This window comes from Solanum verrucosum, unplaced genomic scaffold (assembly GCF_900185275.1).
Source record: "Solanum verrucosum unplaced genomic scaffold, falcon-dt-bn FXZP01000260.1, whole genome shotgun sequence".
Lineage (NCBI taxonomy): Eukaryota > Viridiplantae > Streptophyta > Magnoliopsida > Solanales > Solanaceae > Solanum > Solanum verrucosum.
In genome coordinates this window covers 564,803-584,668 of record NW_026019972.1, presented here as the reverse complement: position 1 = coordinate 584,668, position 19,866 = coordinate 564,803, and the positions used below count along the sequence as shown (strand labels likewise).

The window sequence follows — 19,866 nt, the reverse complement described above, 5'->3', positions numbered from 1 at the left end:
CTTCGACCCTAGGAACTCAAGGGGATTCATCCTTAAAAACTCACAGATTCTAGATGTATCAGTCGCATAATGACGACCCACTCCTTGTTGACCAGCATTATTTGCCATAACCTGAGTCAGAATCTGAATTACATTCCTAAACTCAACATTGGTAACATCCCCTGAGAGGGTTGCACTTCTGGTGCATTGGGAGCTTCTTGACCTTGAGAATTAACATTCCTCCTAGCAAGACGTCAAACAGCTCTTCGTGGAGGCATGATATGAAAAGACACATGAAAGCACGAGTCAAAGGAAACTTTTATAGAGTTGAACTCTATCGCACGAACATAATTAAGAAGGAAGTGAAAGTTCCTAAATATTGTAGCTTCCTCATTATAGATGTGGCACGCTTGACGCCGATAAGAAAGACTCTACTATACGCGACTTCATAGACACCCTAAGACTCGTGAATATGTGCTTTGATATCAAGTTTGCCACCCCCCGAACCTACACCCTGAACATGACCCACACTCGAGAACCATTACTTGTTCCAAGCAAACCCTTGGCTTGGCTGACTACTTAGCAGAAGACTAACTCAATCATTTAAAAGCTTAAACCAGAAGTAAATCAATAAAGTTGTAAAATTCTCAACTCATATGGTCTAAAAAAATACTTAATGCAATAATAATAGTTTGCAAAACATCTCAAAGGAAAACAAACTACTGAGAGACTCCTCAACTCTATCTATGAAACCTTTATAGTTCAACATGGATGTCGGGACAAGATGCGTGAAATCCTAAAATGACTAAACTAAAAAGAAAAATGGAGTCCTTCGAAATGCAAGGAGGCTCACGAAAAGCTAACTGGAGAGCAATGTGATCTCAATGAAGCACTTGTTGATAATCCCGAACACCTATATCTGCATCATAAAAAGATGTATGTCAAATGACATCAGTACATTAAATGTACGAGTATGTAATAAAGCTGAATGAATCAATAACTAAACTGATAAGGCTGAAGTTACTCAGATCAACTCATCTCAACTCAATTCAAAGTATAGTAAAAGATCGAATGTTTAAAGCTTTACAACTAAAACAGGATAACTCAAGGATGTATTAGAAAATACAATAAGATACTCTTTAAACTATTAGGGAAATTTTCTAATTGACAATTATCACTATGAGAAACGTGATGATACATCATCTCACCCACACTACTAGAACTGTCTTATACCTTGTCGAAATATAGGACACCTCAATTAAGTGGATCCACTAAAGCTCTGCTCAAAAGTAATAAGGAGTCATCTAAAAAGTACATTTTGTTTACCCATGGTGGCAACATGGTTTATGATGAATGTGGGTTGTCTGAACTCATCCTCATATCGATGTTCAATGCTACTCCTAATAAATATATATACTCATGCTCAAGTATAAATATTATTTTGCTGTTTTGAGGTAATTACTCAAAAGATCCTCTTTAAGAGGTAGTGTCTCAATTATCTCTGGAAACTCTTTATGAAAATAAAAGTTCTTTTTCTCAATGTAAAATGATACATTTAGCAATCAATTAGTCCCATCATACTTAAATCATTCTTTAAACTCTACTCAATACTTGTCTTTACTTTCTCAAATATCAATTTAAGATGGAAGAGTTTGGTTAAAAGATTCTCAATAATAACTCTAGGGTTCATGCTGAAAAATAGACATGAACAATCAACTCAAAATTCTCAATGCAAGATATAGCAACTCAAAAATCAAGAATAGAATTTAGAACTCAACAATGAAACTCATCTCAAGAATTATTAAAACTAAGGATATACCCTAGATTATTTTTTATTGATAGGAAGTAGATTTAGGGCATGAGGACAAACTCAGTCCATCACTATGATAGCCTTACATACTTCGGAAAAACAAAGTTCTTGGCAAAGTCGATGAAATTCGAAGAACACTAAAAAACCCTAGATTTTCTCCTCTTGAATCCTTGCACTGTGTCATTGAAGTTTTAAAGAACGTAAAATAATATTTTAACACTCTTTAGACCCTTAAGTATGTGAAAAAGGATCGTGGTTTAGGCTTAGAAGGGGTGGGAAAAGACTAAACTACCCTTCTTAAAAACTGATGAAAACCCTTTTGACGGGTCCATCTACGGTTTGAGGTTTGATCTACGAACTGTAGATCTTATTCATGGTATTTATATTGAATTTTAAGGCTCAATTTCATTCTATGGGTCCAATCTATAACTCGTATATGTTTGTACGAACAATAGATCCAATCTGTACACTTTATACAATTGTTGGGCTCAAAAGTCCATTTTATGGGTCCAAACTACGGCCCATAGAAGTTCCTACGACCCTTAGAATGGATCCATAGGAATTAGATCCCAAAATTTAGACTCTCTGAAGTTTTTGACAGTTTGATAGTATGGGTCATAGTTCAATCTACGCCCCGTAGAATGGATCCATAGTTCACAGACTCAAAATTATGGTAGTTTGTGGTACAATAGCCATAACTTCTTACTTTGAACTCAAAATGAGGAAAACTTAGTGGCGTTGAAAAGAAGACTTAAAGACCTTCAACTTGATAGGTGATGGGTCACCTAGTTCATTATGTGGTGGGAGCTATGATCATTTGAAGTTGATCTAAGTAGAATCTTATGTCAAAACTTAATCAGTAATGAAGCTTTCAACTCAACTTTTTGCTAGGGGGTTCTTGTGACCTTAAGTCATATCCAAATCCACTCAAACACTAAAGAAGTGAATTTTACACATATGAACAATTTAAGAATCACCCGATACGATTTTACATGCAAATATAAATTTTTGGGGTGTTATAGTTATATTTGAAATAAGGAAGGAGCTCCAGAAGAACAAGCATAGGTGGTGGATGGAAAGATAGGGTGGTTAAGAATTTACAAGTTAAGTTTCAGTTTGTAATTTTGGGGAGGAATCCCTTGTTGCTTAGAACTATAAAGCATGATTTATATGTATGCTTGGATAGATAGATGTGGTGTGAAAAAGAAGAATGTGCTAAGAGATTATAATTAGATAGAGTGTAAAATAAGTTCTATTGTTTTATCATGGGGATTAGTGGACTCGTGATCCTCACTTTATTTTCTAGTTATTGTAATCCAGTCTAATACGTGAGGAGGTGTGTAGTAAACTTTAAGGTATAGTAGTTATGTTGCAAAGAAGGTGTGTTTAGGGCATAGTTACATGAAATTAGGAATTTAGGTCGCTTTCCTTATCAAAATATTGATGGACTTATAGTATATGAAGGTTCCATTGTAGTCCATGATTTGTACTAGACACTAAGTTTGAACTCTAGATATTGATTGTGCTAAAAAAAATGATAATATCTTAAGGATGGTAGATCAGCCTTTGTGGAAATGGATCTATTAGGCTAGATGTGGTATGAGGAATAGTTTAAATTGGTATCTATTGAGAATCTTTAATATGTGTGCATGATTTATGTGAGGACTAGTGTTAAAGAAGTGAATTGTGACTAAGTCTGTAGATGAAACCTTAAGTTTGTAACAATATATAGTAGCCAAGGTATAATATTGTTAGATGAGATTTTAAATTTATAAATGTTATGTGTACCTAGTAGTATGCTGGATTTACTTCGTATGGAGGAGGCTAGGCGTGCAATATATAGTTCTCATTAGAGTTGAATTAGGGAATTATAGTTAGGCGATGTGAGCCCTTTGTAGTATTAAATCCCTTTGAATTGGAAGAATGTGAGACTCGAAGTTTGATACTAGTAGACTAAGGAGTAGGAAATAAGTTGTTAAGGGAATTAGTAATGCTGGAATTAACATGGGGATTAGTAATGTTGGAATTAGTAACGCATGAGTTAGTAATACATGGATTATTTTTTATCAAATGTTTGGTTCATTGTATCCCACTTAGTCTTGTGTTTGATTTAAAACTCTACAACACCTAAAAAAAATTCAATTATAACCTTAAGAGAAAATGGTCTAAAGCCCCCCAAACTATACCTGAAATCCCAACTACACACTCCAACTTCACGGGTGTCCTATTACCTCTCTGAACTATTTAAAACTGATATAATTTACTCCCTAAATGCTTATGTGGCACATTGAGTGTATCTCACTCTCTCAAAGAGGGTGAGGACCAAAACAAATAATAAAACTTAATTTTTAAAATTTCTATTCATAAATATGTGTATTTTTAATTATTCTTTTTTCTTATTTATTTCCTTTCTTCTTCACAACAACATAAACCAAATCTCTCCACCACTCACCTTCTCTAAGCCGCCGCGACCATCACATTCATTGGATTCACCATGGAATTTCATTATTCCTCTTGATTCTAGAATTTTGATTATTCAATTTGTGCATGAACTTAGGAAATTTTGAAAACCAACTCTTTATTAATATTATTAAAATTGTTAATCATCATGCCTAACCACATGGCCAAATGGGTTAGAAAATTCTTATCTTGATTTTTGGTGCCCTAGTTTAATAATTTAAATTCAAGTTCAGAAAGAATTTTGGGTTGTCAACAAAACCCATATGTGATTATGAAAATAGAAATGAAAAGATCCATTGTTATGTATCCATTACTTCAATTTGAAGAATTCGACAAATTCATCCATGAAAATAACTTGAATATCAATCAAATAGTGGATGAAACGGTTAGGAATAAAATTCTCGCCAGGTTTTACCTTTCAAAATTGTTGTTGCGGTCATTGATGATGAAAACATGATGGAAAAAAAGATTAATCAATAGCAAAAAACGAAAGATTATCAAAGATTTGTAACTTTACCTTTCAATAATAAAACTTGAAATTTCATAACTGCACATTTCATTACTGTAAGCTTAAAACTATCATAAATAAAACTTGAAATTTTCTCTTCAATGGCAGAAAAAGTTTCATCAAACAAAGTCACGAAAAAAGAAAAAGAAAAGAAGAATAAAAATATAAAAGGAAAATAGAATAAAGAAAGAGATAATATTTTTTTATTAAAAAAATAATATATATATATATATATATATATATATATATATATATATATATGACGTGGCAGGCGAGTGCATTCATTTTCTAACACAAATCTGGGTGTGACCTTTTAGGGGGCTATATATTCCATTTTAAAAATGTATAGGAGGGTAATAGGACCCCCGTGAAGTATAAGTGTGTAGTTGAAAATCCGGTAATAGATTAAGGGGGCATTTGACTATTTTCTCTAATCTTAATTATGAAATTTTCTATTTCACGTAAAATTCTATACAAAAAGCTTCTTGTTCTTTTATATTTTTTTTAGAAAAGTGTATTAAGTACTTATACATTACCTTATTATAAGATTAAACAACGGCAGGAAGTGCAACATAGAATTGATAATAACTTTTTTAATAAAATAAAATGACTTTTTATCTTCTTTGTGACGATTTAATTTAGATGGCCTCACTTGTCTTCCATATAAAATTTCCAAAGCTTCTTATTTCCTTCATAAGTATCACATATACTTGCCACATGTGACAAGAAATCTGATACAACAATTCATTCCCATTTGTATTGCTATCATCTCAAGGATTTAACGTATTATGGTTAGATATTTTCATTTTTATGTTATTTTTTATTGAGAAAAGACATAAAGTCACCACTAAAGTTATCCCGTATTTTCATAAAGACACATTAACTTTAAAAGTGTCCTATCACCCCCACAAAACTTTTTAATATCTTTGTAAATGGGCCACTTTGACCCATTCCCTCGTCTGGGTTGTCGCGCGTGATGCTCACTCTTGTCAATCCGGTCAACCTGACCTGATTTTTTTCAAAAATAGAAAAGTCTTCTCTTTTCTTATGTTATTTCTCAACTTTCCGTAAAATCACAAAAATAGAAAACTCTTCTTGTTTTCTCTTGGTGTTGAATGTTGATCATCTCCTTGTTGATGTTTGTTGGATGTTTCTTGGTCCATATTCTTGGAGGGACAAGGAATTAAAGGTCTAATGGATTAGGGCTCTACATTATATGATAAAGATCTTCCTTTTTTTTATTATTATAGTATAAAGATGGTTGGAATCGACCTATTATAGTTGTTATTGTTAGGATTTTATAGTGTTTCGTTGTGTTATTGACTAATTGCTACTGTTAGGGTTTTGTGTTACTTAGTGTGACTGTTAGTGATTAGGATTTTGTGTTATCGACTTAGTGCGACTATTAGTGATTGTGTTTTAGGTTAGGATTTTATGTTATCCACTTAGTTCGAATCTTATTGATTGTCTCTTATACATTTGTAGACTTCAAATTTGTACATTATCAACTTGTTTACAAGTTTTTTGTTCTGTTAGTGATGGGGCTAAATGTAAGTGCTACTGCTACTGTTGTTTGATAGTGCTTCTGCTATTGTTGTTAGTTAGTGCTTCTGGTACTTTTGTTTATTAGTGATTATGTTTGTTGTGTACAGCTTGTTAGAGTTTGTTCTTGAAATGTGTGTTTGAATTGTGTTTGTCTTTGTTACATGCATTTTCAGGATGGCTTTAATTATGATAACTTTAAGATGGTAGCACGGGGGGGAGGGGGGGTTAATAGAATTTGGTCCCCACCTAAATATATTAGGGGGCAAGTGACAGAATTCCTAGATGTAGATGTTGATAGGATGTCTTACTTTGAGTTGAGAGACTACATAAAAGAACTAGGATATACAATAGATTATGAGTTTTTCATTAAGTGGGATGGGTTACTGGTCCTTGTTGATAATGATAAGGTTATATTTGACCTTTTCAATATGATAAATGACGGGGATACAGTTGAGGTGTATGTTTTTCATGGGGTTAGTGAAGCTAATTAGGCCCACTTGAATTGGAGTTTGTCCCCAATGTGAGTGACAGTGGGGTAGGTGAGAAATCTTTTAATGAGGCTTCTAACCCTAATAATCATCCTCCCACTTCTACTTTTCCTTCCAACCCTACAACAGGTCTTTCTGAAACTTCCATCACTCCATTTGAAGATCCTCCTATTACTGTGCCTCTACTATCTCCTTTTACTATGCCTCCCCCATCTCCTTCTACTGTGCCTACACCCTCTCCTTCTATTGTGCCTCCTCCTTCCTGTGTACCTTCATCTGATCCTATAGTAGATCATGATCCAAGTGATGGTGAAGTGGAAGAAGAATCAGGATCTGAAGGGGATACTAATGAAGATAATGAGGTTGACAGTGATGTCCATCAAGAGTATACAGATATAAGGGCAAGAAAGAGGTATTTCAAAAGGTTACAAAGGAGAAGTAGAGGTACTATTTCAGATCAGATTAATGTTGATGAAAAGGGTCCTGATATAGGGTATGATGAGACAAATATTGGTATTAGGGAAAGCTTAGTTGGTAAGCTAGGAGGTGATGAACCTTACTATCTAAGTGATAAAGCTCCTAGCTTTGAAATAGATGATGAAACGGGTTGGAGAGATGGTGAAGAGGTTGACCAAGTAGTGCATAAACCAGTTAGAAGGAAGAAAACTCCAAATAGAGTTATGTTTGATGAAACTTCTGAAAAGATTGTTCGGGAATTAGGATTGGTTTTTGGAAGTGTTGATGAATTTAGAATGGCAGTGACAAGATATGCAGTCCAAGAAAAGATTCAAATTGAAAAATATGTGAATGAGCCTGACAGAGTTATATGAGATGTTGCAAAGAGACTTGTCCTTGGTGATTGTGTGCAAGTAGAGATCATGGGTGATCACATTGTGGAGTATGGTAAGATTTTTTTATTATAAAGATGAGATTTTAAGGAGTAATCCAGAAGACAGTACTTATGTAGTGAAGGTTGGAAAAGAAGATGAAACTGGGCAGAAAATTTTTCAAGGATTTTATGTTTGCTTCCATGCTTTAAAGAAAGCATTTTTTAGAGGTGCTAGGAGGTTGATTGGTTTTGATGGGTGTTTAGGTGTGTGTAAAGGCCAGTTATTAATGGCAGTTTGTAGAGATGGAAACAACCAAATTCTGCCTATTACTTTGGTAGTTGTTGAGGCTGAGAATCAGTTTACCTGAATATGGTTTCTTGAACTAGTGAGGAATGATCTTGATCTTGGAGAAGTGCATCAATTATCTATCATTACTGATATGCAAAAGGTAAGACCTTTATTGTCTTACTATTTTATTTTGTTTTTTATGTTTTTTAGTTTTGTATTTTAATTATTATTTGTTTGTTATGTTGCTTTGTTAGGGACTAGAAATTGTTGTTCAAGAGGTATTGCCACTTGAACATAGAAAATATGCAAGATATGTTCTTGCAAATTGGTGTAAAAGCTGGAAAGGAATTGAAAGAAGAAGAGTATTTTGGAGGATTCCTAAATCCACATTTGAAGTTGAGTTGAAGGATAGTATACAGAGAATGAAGAAATTAGGAAAAGCATGTTTGGATGATCTTTTATGGTGCAACTTGGATACATGGTGCAAGAGATATTTTTTAAGACTATAGCAAATGTGATGTTGTGGACAACAATATGGCAGGAAGCTTTAATGCTTGGATACTGCATGCAAGGTATTAAACAATCATCGCAATGCTTGAGGAGATAAGGGTGAAGATGATGAAAAGAATTGGTGATTTGAGAGAGTTCTCAAACACTTGGATCACTGATATACTTCTATGTCTCTGAAGATTTTGTAAGAAAATATTGACAAGTTTATGCAATGTAACTTGACTTGAAATGGAGAAAGAGGTACTGAGATTAAGCACTATGAATTTACACATACTGTGGACATTGTTAGTAGGAGTTGTAGTTGCAGATCTTGGCATCTCAGGGGCATTCCTTGTCCTCATGGTGTTGTTGCCCTTCATTACAAGGAGTTGGAACCAATCAATTATGTGGCTAGTTGTTATAGCAAGGAGACCTACCTCAGTACATATGCCCATTTTATTCAGTCAATGAATAACATGAAAATGTGGTCAACATCAAATAATCCAATTGTAAAGCCACCAAAGATAAAGATGCCTGGAAAACCAAGTAAGGTTAGAAGAAAGGGAGCAAATGAAAGCAGAAAAACTGGAAAGCTTATCAAAAGTGGTGTTGTTATGACTTGTAGCAAATGTGGTACAAGGACACAATAGAAGAGGATGTCCTACAAGAAACCAAGTTGGTCCAAGTCAATCAACTGAACCATCTTCTCAGGCAGAGGTATATTTTTAATTTTTACTTTCTATTGTTATATGTATATGTACTGAAATATCAATACACAGGCTACTATAGAGAAAGGGACATAGCAAGAGGTACTGGTCCAAGTCAGTCAGCTCAAACATCTTCTCAGACACAAGTACTTTTATTTGTTACTTTCACAAGTAAGTTATATGTACATATATATGTATTGCTATATCAATATACAGGCTACTGAAAGAGAGCAAGAGGCAGATCAAGGGGTTTTAGTTCAACTCAATCACCAGGAGCTTCTTCACAGGTATATATGTATTCATTTGTACAAGATTTTGTTGTAATTGCATGCACTAATATGTGAAAATCATGCCACCACAAATAATGAAAGTGGTAGAGGAAGAGTTTCAAGTTCTATAGGTGTTCCAACTCAATCACATGGGATTACTACAAACACAGAGGTAATATATCTAATTATTCTATCATTTATAGACAACATAGATATGCTTTAATATTCAAGTTTTAAAGTACAGATTGTAAATGGTAGAGGTAGAGGAGGTAAAGGTAGAGGTAGAGGAACATGAACAAGTAGAGGAAGAGGAATGCCTCAAGAAAGAAATGTGAATGAAGGACTAGGTAGAGGAAGAGGAATGCCTCAACATAGTCAAACTAGTTTTGAAGCAACCTGCAGTGGAAGAGGCCTAGAAAGAGGGAAGAGACAAGTAGAACATGAGGACACCAGTGGAGGACAAACAAGACCTTTTAAAAGGCCAAGAATGGTAGGTGTTGGCATATACCAAGCTGGAGATGGATTTACAACTCTCAATGTAAGTTTACAACTCTCAATGCAAGCCTAAATGTCTTTCGATTTGAATATGTATTTATTTGACTAAGCATTGGATTGTCAAGTAGAAGAGTCATCAATACTGATACAAGAGTGACAAAGAGGGTTGATGTTGTTACTGGTGATATTGGCTACACACCAGTACGTGGATTCAAATGGAAGGAGAAGACAACTATTACCAATAGTAACCTAGAAAGAATGAGGGCTGAAAAGGTTATCCAAACTAGGTATGCAGCTACTGCTACTGCTAATAGCCAAAGCCAAACAAGTTCAAGTAGGAAGACTCATATGCCATGGAAGTACGACATTTTGATGTTGTCTTGTTCATTTTGACAAACAAATTTTAATTATGTATGTTTTGGTGTTGTTTTTGGTTGGAATCAAACTCAATTTTGCGTGTAACCAAACAAAACAAGATCAACTTGATAGTTGTACTTCAAATTGAATGATTATGTTGGAATAAAGACCTCTTTTTTATCAGTTTTTTTTGTTGCTTATAGCTATATTCTTCGCATTTATTTGTAGTTGAACATATTTTTGAACTTTCTCAAATGGTTACCACAATAATATAGACACAACCAAATACATTAACAATTTGTTCAAATCATAACTATTTTGACAACAAAGACCAACAAAAACTTGAACATTCGACAAAGCAAGATCAACACCAAAAACTTGAAAGTAACTAAAGATGTCTATGGCAATTTTGGTTGCACACACCTACAACTTCCATCCTTCATATTCTTGGTTAGGCTTAAAAATAGAAAAAACACAATAACGATCAAGATTATTAGGTTCAAGTTACAACATTTGCTCTTCTTCTCCTTCATCACGACTTGGTTACTTTCAACACGACTTTCATAACATGACAATGCTTCTTCCAACTCCTTAAGTCTCTTTGCCAATCTCGAAATACCGTACTTGGATCGTATATCAACATCTTCACGGTCCATCCATCTAAAGAAGTTGCACGCATCCTCCTAAAATACGCAAAAAAAAAAAAAAAAAATACATAAACAAAAGATCTTCGGAAAATAATTAGGAAACATACATGATAGCGTGGACAAGATCAAAATCTTTGAGCTGGATTGTGCTCCGACCATGAAGTTTGCATTGAAAGTAAGTCACCATGTTTGCATCGCAATTTCACTCGCAACATCGGATCATTCTCATCATTACAAATACGATTCAACATTACATTTGACATTTTCGATCAAAACCTAATCACAAAATTAAGAAGAAATTAAACCATAGAAAACATTAAATTAACGCTTTCTACTGAAAATTGAAAGAGAAAACAAATTTCTACCTTATTGCGCTTGGGGAATATGATAAATTCGTCAAAGAGAGAGTAAAAAAAGATGAAATCATAGATTTAGAGCTACCAACGGCTCTTTTGAGTTTAAATTGGGGAAGATGATGTAGATTAATTAAATAATTAATAATAAAGAAATAAAGCAACATGTGGCACTTTTAAACTGGTTAATGGCAGTGAAAATATTGCATCACGCGCCTCATGTGCGTGGTCACAACCCAGACGAGGAAATGGGTCAAAATGGCCCATTTACAAAGATTTTAAAAAGTTTTGTGGGATGATAGGACACTTCCAAAGTTAAGGTAAATACGGGACAACTTCAGTGGTGACTTTATGTCTTTTCTCTTTTTTATTCTCGTTTTCATCTCTTACATATGCCCATCTATAATCTTTTCAATGTATAGCTACACATCTACATATTACATCCTTGTAACGAACTTCTTTAAGAAAGTGTTATTATAAGAAGGATAATTAGTAAGCTAATTTATTTAAAGAAGATTGAAAGGATTTGAAGGGTATTTTTGTCTTTATATATATTTATTCCATGGTATTAAATTTTATGTATTACTAATACCTTCAAATGGAAGGTATTAGTTATACACCCTATAATACCATGTAGGGTGTATAACTAATACATGGATTAGTTATACATAGCTTAAAATTCCTATCAAACATAGTATTAAATAATACCATTCTTAATACATGGAATATTTCTTCTAAAACACCCTACCAAACGACCCCTAAGTGTACACACTAGTATACACAACAAAATGGGCCAAACTCCATATAAATGGCAGCAGTTATGGGAGTGGGCCTCAAATCCAATTCGGTGGGCAGTGAGGATTTGGGCTAAGAAGAGCCTAAATTCATTATTTTCTTTAATTGTTTGATTATTTTGCTTGCAAATTGTTTGTTTTGAATTTTTGTATCGACTCTAACTTTAAATATTTTAATTCACTTAATCAATTCCCCAAAAGACAAATTAGTTTCTTTCGTGTTAATTTGGTTGATTAAATAAAATCTCTTTATCAAATCTTGTAGTCTCTCTTTTTTACTTAGTTCAAATAATTTTTTGGTTGAACCCTCACTTGTCTTTAATTGTCTAATTTTATTCAAGTTAAATCCCATTTTCTTAAATATGAATGACCTATAATGATATTTTTACTAAATCATTTTTTATTCATTTTTAAATATTTCAAGTCAAGTTTTATTTCTCAAATGACCTTAAAACTGTTTTTATTTACTTAAGTATTTCCCAAAAGTTCGTCAATTATTCTAGTTAAATCATTGGATAATTATGTGTTAGTTGCTAGTTCAAGTGTTAATCTACATATATAATCTATCAATATATAATAGGAGAAGAAAAAGTAACACATGTCAGCACCACAAAAAACGAATTTGTGAATTATTAAATTAATTTAAAATATAAAAATCTAAAAATAAAAATTGCAATCACTAAAAAAACTGTCAGAATTTTTGAAAACAGATTTAATTTTTATAAAAATATAATTTATAAATTAGTAAAAAACTGATTTTTATAATATACCACTGATTCAATATTTAAAAAAAAAAACATATTTATAAACTTTTTTTAAAATTAAAACGACAATTCCATATGTCCTCAATATATAACTTTTAAATTTATTTTTTTAAAACCATTTAATGTAGGAAATATTCAATATTTTTTTTAAAAAAAAACAAATTTATAAACTTTGCCATATTTCGTTATTAATATTTTAAAACACAATAAGAATTTAAATGCAGTTTCAAAACTTCCTTTTACATTCCAACTTATATTCAAACTCTAAAAATTAATCAACAAAATATTAATAAGATATTTTTTAAAATCTGAAAATAAAAATAAAAATAAAATTTTTGATTGTCAATTTAATTTTGCCAGTTTCTTTTGAAAACTAAATAAAATTGTAAACATAATAGAACATGCATTTACATTTAAGCAGTAGCAAACCCAATTCATTTGATTTGAACCAATTTTAAAAAGTTTTTATTATAGATACATTATTTAATTTGTTTTCAAATCATGAAAAGAAAAAAACATTTTTGCGATTTTCTTTTTATGCCTATTTTTAAAAATAGTAACAAAAATTTTCACACACAGTTTTCAAATATAAAATAAAATAAAAATAAATTGAGAAGGATGTTATAAATATAAATAAATTATAAAAATTAATGTAGTTAATTTTAAATTTGAATTGAAACCGTCTGTGATTCTTATTTAATTGGACGTAGCAAAACAAATAAAAAGTAAAGCATACGATGCATACATGTCTAATTTTGAATTCAAATTTAAACTTGCAGTAGTTATCAGATTATAAATTATTTTGAATTGATTTCTTAACTTTAAAAAAATAATATATATCCCTAACGCCTAAACAAAGATCCGGAAACAAAATTAGTTAGGAAAAAAATGCCTAAAATAACTGTCATGTTGCGAAAAAAACAAAAATTACTGATTTTATCCCTTACAAACTGCCACTTTATTCAGATTAAATTAACTTTGTGTTCCCACATCAACAACAATATCATCAAAATTTCTCTATAAGTATTTTCAAAAGATTCAAATTTGTTATCTCTGCTTAAAATTGTCATCGAATTTGCTTTCTGATTCATATGTTTTTGTTTATGTTGCCATATGCAACAACGACATGATTCTCAAAAATCAGTACAAATGTTGTCCCACAATATATGTAGAAGTTTCATATGGTGAGTATCCTATTTATTATTGTTATTATTATTGTAGTTATTTATTTCTATTGATTCCTCAATTAAAATTCTGGATGAAGATGTTTTAGTAGATCTTTTTTTTTATTATAATGGGCTAAAGAATAAGAAAATCAAGTGCACACATCAATGGTATTTTAAAATCTTATCTATTGTAGCAACAAATTGATCTTCTATATATAATAGGAGAAGAAAAAGTGACACGTGTCAGCACCACAAAAAAAGAATTTGTGAATTATTAAAATTAATTTAAAATATAAAAATCTAAAAATAAAAATTGCAATCACTAAAAAAACTGTCAGAATTTTTGAAAACAGATTTAATTTTTATAAAAATATAATTTATAAATTAGTAAGAAACTGATTTTTATAATATACCACTGATTCAATATTTTTAAAAAAAACATATTTATAAACTTTTTTTAAAATTAAAACGACAATTCCATATGTCCTCAGTATGTAACTTTTAAATTTATTTTTTTAAAACCATTTAATGTAGGAAATATTCAATATTTTTTTTAAAAAAAAAACAAATTTATAAACTTTGCCATATTTCGTTATTAATATTTTAAAACACAATAAGAATTTAAATGCAGTTTCAAAACTTCCTTTTACATTCCAACTTATATACAAACTCTAAAAATTAATCAACAAAATATTAATAAGATATTTTTTAAAATCTGAAAATAAAAATAAAAATAAAATTTTTGATTGTCAATTTAATTTTGCCAGTTTCTTTTGAAAACTAAATAAAATTGTAAACATAATAGAACATGCATTTACATTTAAGCAGTAGCAAACCCAATTCATTTGATTTGAACCAATTTTAAAAAGTTTTTATTATAGATACATTATTTAATTTGTTTTCAAATCATGAAAAGTAAAAAACATTTTTGCGATTTTCTTTTTATGCCTATTTTTAAAAATAGTAACAAAAATTTTCACAGTTTTCAAATATAAAATAAAATAAAAATAAATTGAGAAGGATGTTATAAATATAAATAAATTATAAAAATTAATGTAGTTAATTTTTAATTTGAATTGAAACCGTTTGTGATTCTTATTTAATTGGACGTAGCAAAACAAATAAAAAGTAAAGCACACAATGCATACATGTCTAATTTTGAATTCAAATTTAAACTTGCAGTAGTTATCAGATTATAAATTATTTTGAATTGATTTCTTAACTTTAAAAAAATAATATATATCCCTAACGCCTAAACAAAGATCCGGAAACAAAATTAGTTAGGAAAAAAATGCCTAAAATAACTGTCATGTTGCGAAAAAAACAAAAATTACTGATTTTATCCCTTACAAACTGCCACTTTATTCAGGTTAAATTTAGTTTGTGTGCTCACATTCAACAACAATATCATCAAAATTTCTCTGTAAGTATGTTCAAAAGATTCAAATTTGTTATCTATGCTTAAAATTGTCATCGAATTTGCTTTCTGATTCATATGTTTTTGTTTATGTTGCCATATGCAACAACGACATGATTCTCAAAAATCAGTACAAATGTTGTCCCACAATATATGTAGAAGTTTCATATGGTGAGTATCCTATTTATTATTGTTATTATTATTGTAGTTATTTATTTCTATTGATTCCTCAATTAAAATTCTGGATGAAGTTGTTTTAGTAGATCTTTTCTATTATTATTATAATGGGCTAAAGAATAAGAAAATCAAGTGCACACATCAATGGTATTTTAAAATCTTATCTATTGTAGCAACAAATTGATCTATCTATATATAATAGGAGAAGAAAAAGTGACACGTGTCAGCACCACAAAAAAAGAATTTGTGAATTATTAAAATTAATTTAAAATATAAAAATCTAAATCTAAAAATAAAAATCGCAATCACTTAAAAAACTGTCAGAATTTTTGAAAACAGATTTAATTTTTATAAAAATATAATTTATAAATTAGTAAAAAACTGATTTTTATAATATACCATTGATTCAATATTTAAAAAATATATATATTTATAAACTTTTTTTAAAATTAAAACGACAATTCCATATGTCCTCAATATATAACTTTTAAATTTATTTTTTTAAAACCATTTAATGTAGGAAATATTCAATATTTTTTAAAAAAAAAAAAAAACCAAATTTATAAACTTTGCCATATTTCTTTATTAATATTTTAAAACACAATAAAAATTTAAATGCAGTTTCAAAACTTCCTTTTACATTTCAACTGATATACAAACTCTAAAAATTAATCAACAAAATATTAATAAGATATTTTTTAAAATCTGAAAATCTGAAAATCTGAAAATAAAAATAAAAATAAAAATTTTGATTGTCAATTTAATTTTGCCAGTTTCTTTTGAAAACTAAATAAAACTGTAAACACAATAGAACATGCAACTCCCATCAGCTGAAAGTTGATACCCCCCCCCCCCCCCAATCTTATGGAACCTCTTGTGGCATTGAGTGACGAACTCATATGTGTCCTTAGACTCAGTACCATAAAAAACAAGAGGTTTTATCTTAGTAAACCACCAAAACAGATCGTGCTTCTCCCTAGTCATCATTAGTCAAGTCACCGGCGACCTCAAAATATACTTGTCGAAGAAATCTCATCCAATTAAGGATCCACAGTTGTAGTGTGTTGAACTCTTGAATGCAAACCTATGGGAATAGTGGGAATTGTGGGAACCGAAGGCGTAGTCCCATCACCGGTTGATAATGCTCAAATTACTTTTAAAATAATTCAACGAATAAGCAATCATTAACAATAGAATAATCCAATGTATGAGGTCGGGTCGAATCCCTCAGGGAGTGGTATATGAAGAATTCAATTACAAAGTTAAATTATGATCTAATCCATTGTAGTGAGATGGTAGCAAATGTGAAGAATTTCAAATATCAAATTAAGATGATTTAGTAATCAATTTTGACAAAGTAAACTAAAACGAGTGTTTTGCAAGCAAGCGGAGTGACAATCTAGGAGTGTGTGGACAAAGTAAACTAAAACGAGTGTTTTGCAAGCAAGCGGAGTGACAATCTAGGAGTGTGTGGAATGGGAATTGAATTCAAATAATGGATCTATGTGATTGCTCAATAACATTAGTTACCATGGACAAGCTAGATTAATCTCAAGCACACATTGCATTCCCATCACAACATGTTTATCATAGGAGCTCTTTTCAGGCCTCCTATGTAAAATCTACTAAACAATCCATTGTCTTAATGTAGATCTTCTCTCAAGCAAGTCTAGCATTTAGAAATGAAACCCCAAATTATTTTTCTCAAGTAAACAAGGAATTCAAATCTAATATGCAAGCATCAAACCAATAACCCACTTCATGTAACATTTTTCAAGCAATACATGAAGATCTAGAGTAGAATCACGTTTGCAACCTTAAATCATATATTAACACATGACAATCAGTTTGAATCTATGGAAATTAATGTAAAACAGAGCAATACACAAAATTCCACTAAATTAATCAACACACAACTCTATTTGCACATCTCTAAAATCGGAGTTTTAGCTAATCATGTAAAAATTAACACAAATTATACCAAAAACATTCTCAGTCATCTGAATTGTTGGTTTAAACTTCAAATCTAGAAACTCAACTCCAAATTCCACCAAAAGATGGATTACAAGCTTGTTTAACACACAAAATATTAGAATATTTTTTTGTACTCTAAGTTCAAAAAGTGTAAGATGTATTTTCTCTTTCCTCTCAGTTATTTATACTCACCAAAACATAGCCAAAATTTCAATACATGACTCAGTCGGCGAGGTTAGTCGAACTTGCCAATTCACTCGACGAGTCGGTGGGATAGTCGGGCTCGTCGATTCACTCGATGAGTTGGCAGGTTAGTCAGGCTCGTCGGTTCACTCGGTGAGTCGCCGACTTTTACTTCTTTTCGCCCTTTCTTTCTTGGCTTCAAGTGTTTGAACCACAATTGAAGAGCCCGATAGATCTCACCTTTCACATTTGGCGAGTCACCGACTATCACCTATGCTCACCTTTTTGGCCTTCATTTTAGCCCAATTGTTCTGTCAATTTCAGTAAGTTGAATTCATCTCGTCGATAGAGTTTGGTGGATTGTTGTTTGTTCCTTCATATCGCCTACCTGCTTTAAGCTTTTCAGCAGAAAACTCTGTCATTTTTGGAGAGGTCTAACACTTTTGGCAAGTCGTCAAGTGCCTTCGGCGAGCATCAACTTCATATTTTTATTTTTTCTATGTTTTGGCCTCTTTTTGCATGAATTCGTTCTTCCCTTGTCCTTAAGCTTTCTTAGCTACAAAAAAACATTAACCATTAGATATGGACATATAAAGGCATTAAGGACACTATTTTTTGAACTAAAAGGCCTCAAATAAGACAAATTTCTGACTTATCACCTGTCAAATTGCCCAATAATATTACCTAAGATATCACCTGTAGAAGTCGGAGCAGGTGGAACTGCCTCTCGGACCAATACATCTACCTCTTGAGTCACAACCTCAGGAGTCTCTTTAGGTGTAGGGACCCAACCCTCTCTCACACCTACTCAACACCTGGAGCTCTAAACCTAAATGGGACTGCAACTTTACATTTACCTCTAGCTCCACTTCTGGCCCATCTTATACTATGAGTCACAACAACAACAAATGGCGCAGGAGCATCGAATCTAACCTCACTTGATAATGTTCTCACCATCCACGATAGAAAAGAGTGAAAGAACATCATACACCAATTTGGATCACTAGATACCAATTTCACAAGACTCTAAAGAAGTAAGTTTTCCTAGTATCTGATAGCCTCTCGAAGAGCAATACAAATATCTTATTACCATTACACAAGACTCTACTATACATGTTTCAGTACTATGAGACCGACTAATCTAGAGCTCTAATACAAACCTTGTCACGATTCAAACTATTGTGATTGGTACCCACGTTAACTCCGCAATGAGTGAACCAATTGGTACCCATGTTATTGACCTATTTTATACATTGATCTAACAGTTCTAGCCAAAATACGAAAACACTACAAAATAAAGGCTAAGTCTTAAATAAATTAATAATTATCTGAAAGTCTAACTATTACAATCTCAAAATCTAACCAACAAGTCTAAGAATAGTAATAACTAATAAATAAGAAATCTTAATGTTTAGAAGAAAAAACATTAGAAAATAATACAATATGCGATAGTTCGAACAAAAGTAATTCACTCACAGATCTGGAAGCAAATTCAATTAAATGTGGGGTCTGGTAACACATCTGGATCACACTATGCCCTTAAAGAAAATGTAGGAATAGCATCAATATAAACACCGTGTATTAGTAGAGATCATAGGCCGGACTAAAATTAGTAACAAATATATAATCACTGTAATTACACAAGCACATGAACAGAGTTAACACATGAGAACATTCATCACAAAATCACAAGTTCTTAGCATATTCACAACCCAACCCACAGACTGGTCATGTATAAGATAGTCCACCCCACTTAGCATTTATTAGAGGATTTGATTTGCAAGTAACATGTACAATTATGAAGCACCGAACAAGACCATTTATCAATATAACTTATTTATATAAATCATCACATGTTTGTCAAAATGCAACAAGTCAATTCAATACACTTGTCATAATGCAACAAGATAATTCAACACACTTGTTATAATGCAATAAGGTAATTCAACAAACTTTTCATAATGCAGCAATATAATTCAATACACTTTTCAAACTACAACATGTAAAATGGAATTCACATTCATCTTGGCCATGCAATTGCATAATCACTACATCTGCTAGGAATCACTAATATACCTCTCAAAATCATAAATCACTCTCATATATAAACACATCCGAAAAGGTTCTTAATCTTACCTAGCTATTCATGACCTACAGGGTTTTATT

General features: G+C 31.5%; 1 protein-coding gene across 1 annotated transcript; it reads left to right on the top strand.

The window, feature by feature from the left end:
• The first annotated feature begins 9,678 nt into the window (after window positions 1-9,678).
• LOC125817214 (uncharacterized) lies at window positions 9,679-10,261 on the top strand. The gene is made up of 2 exons (XM_049496762.1): window positions 9,679-9,921; window positions 9,990-10,261. Exons 1-2 carry the CDS (start codon window positions 9,687-9,689, stop codon window positions 10,259-10,261), a joined length of 507 nt encoding a protein of 168 aa, XP_049352719.1. The 5' UTR covers window positions 9,679-9,686.
• Window positions 10,262-19,866: the final 9,605 nt, after the last annotated feature.

Coding starts and splice junctions, on each gene's coding strand:
- LOC125817214 (XM_049496762.1), top strand. CDS start 9,687: ATGCCTCAAGAAAGAAATGTGAATGAAGGACTAGGTAGAGGAAGAGGA. Junction 9,922..9,989: donor AACTCTCAATGTAAGTTTAC/AACTCTCAATGC, acceptor GCATTGGATTGT/CAAGTAGAAGAGTCATCAAT.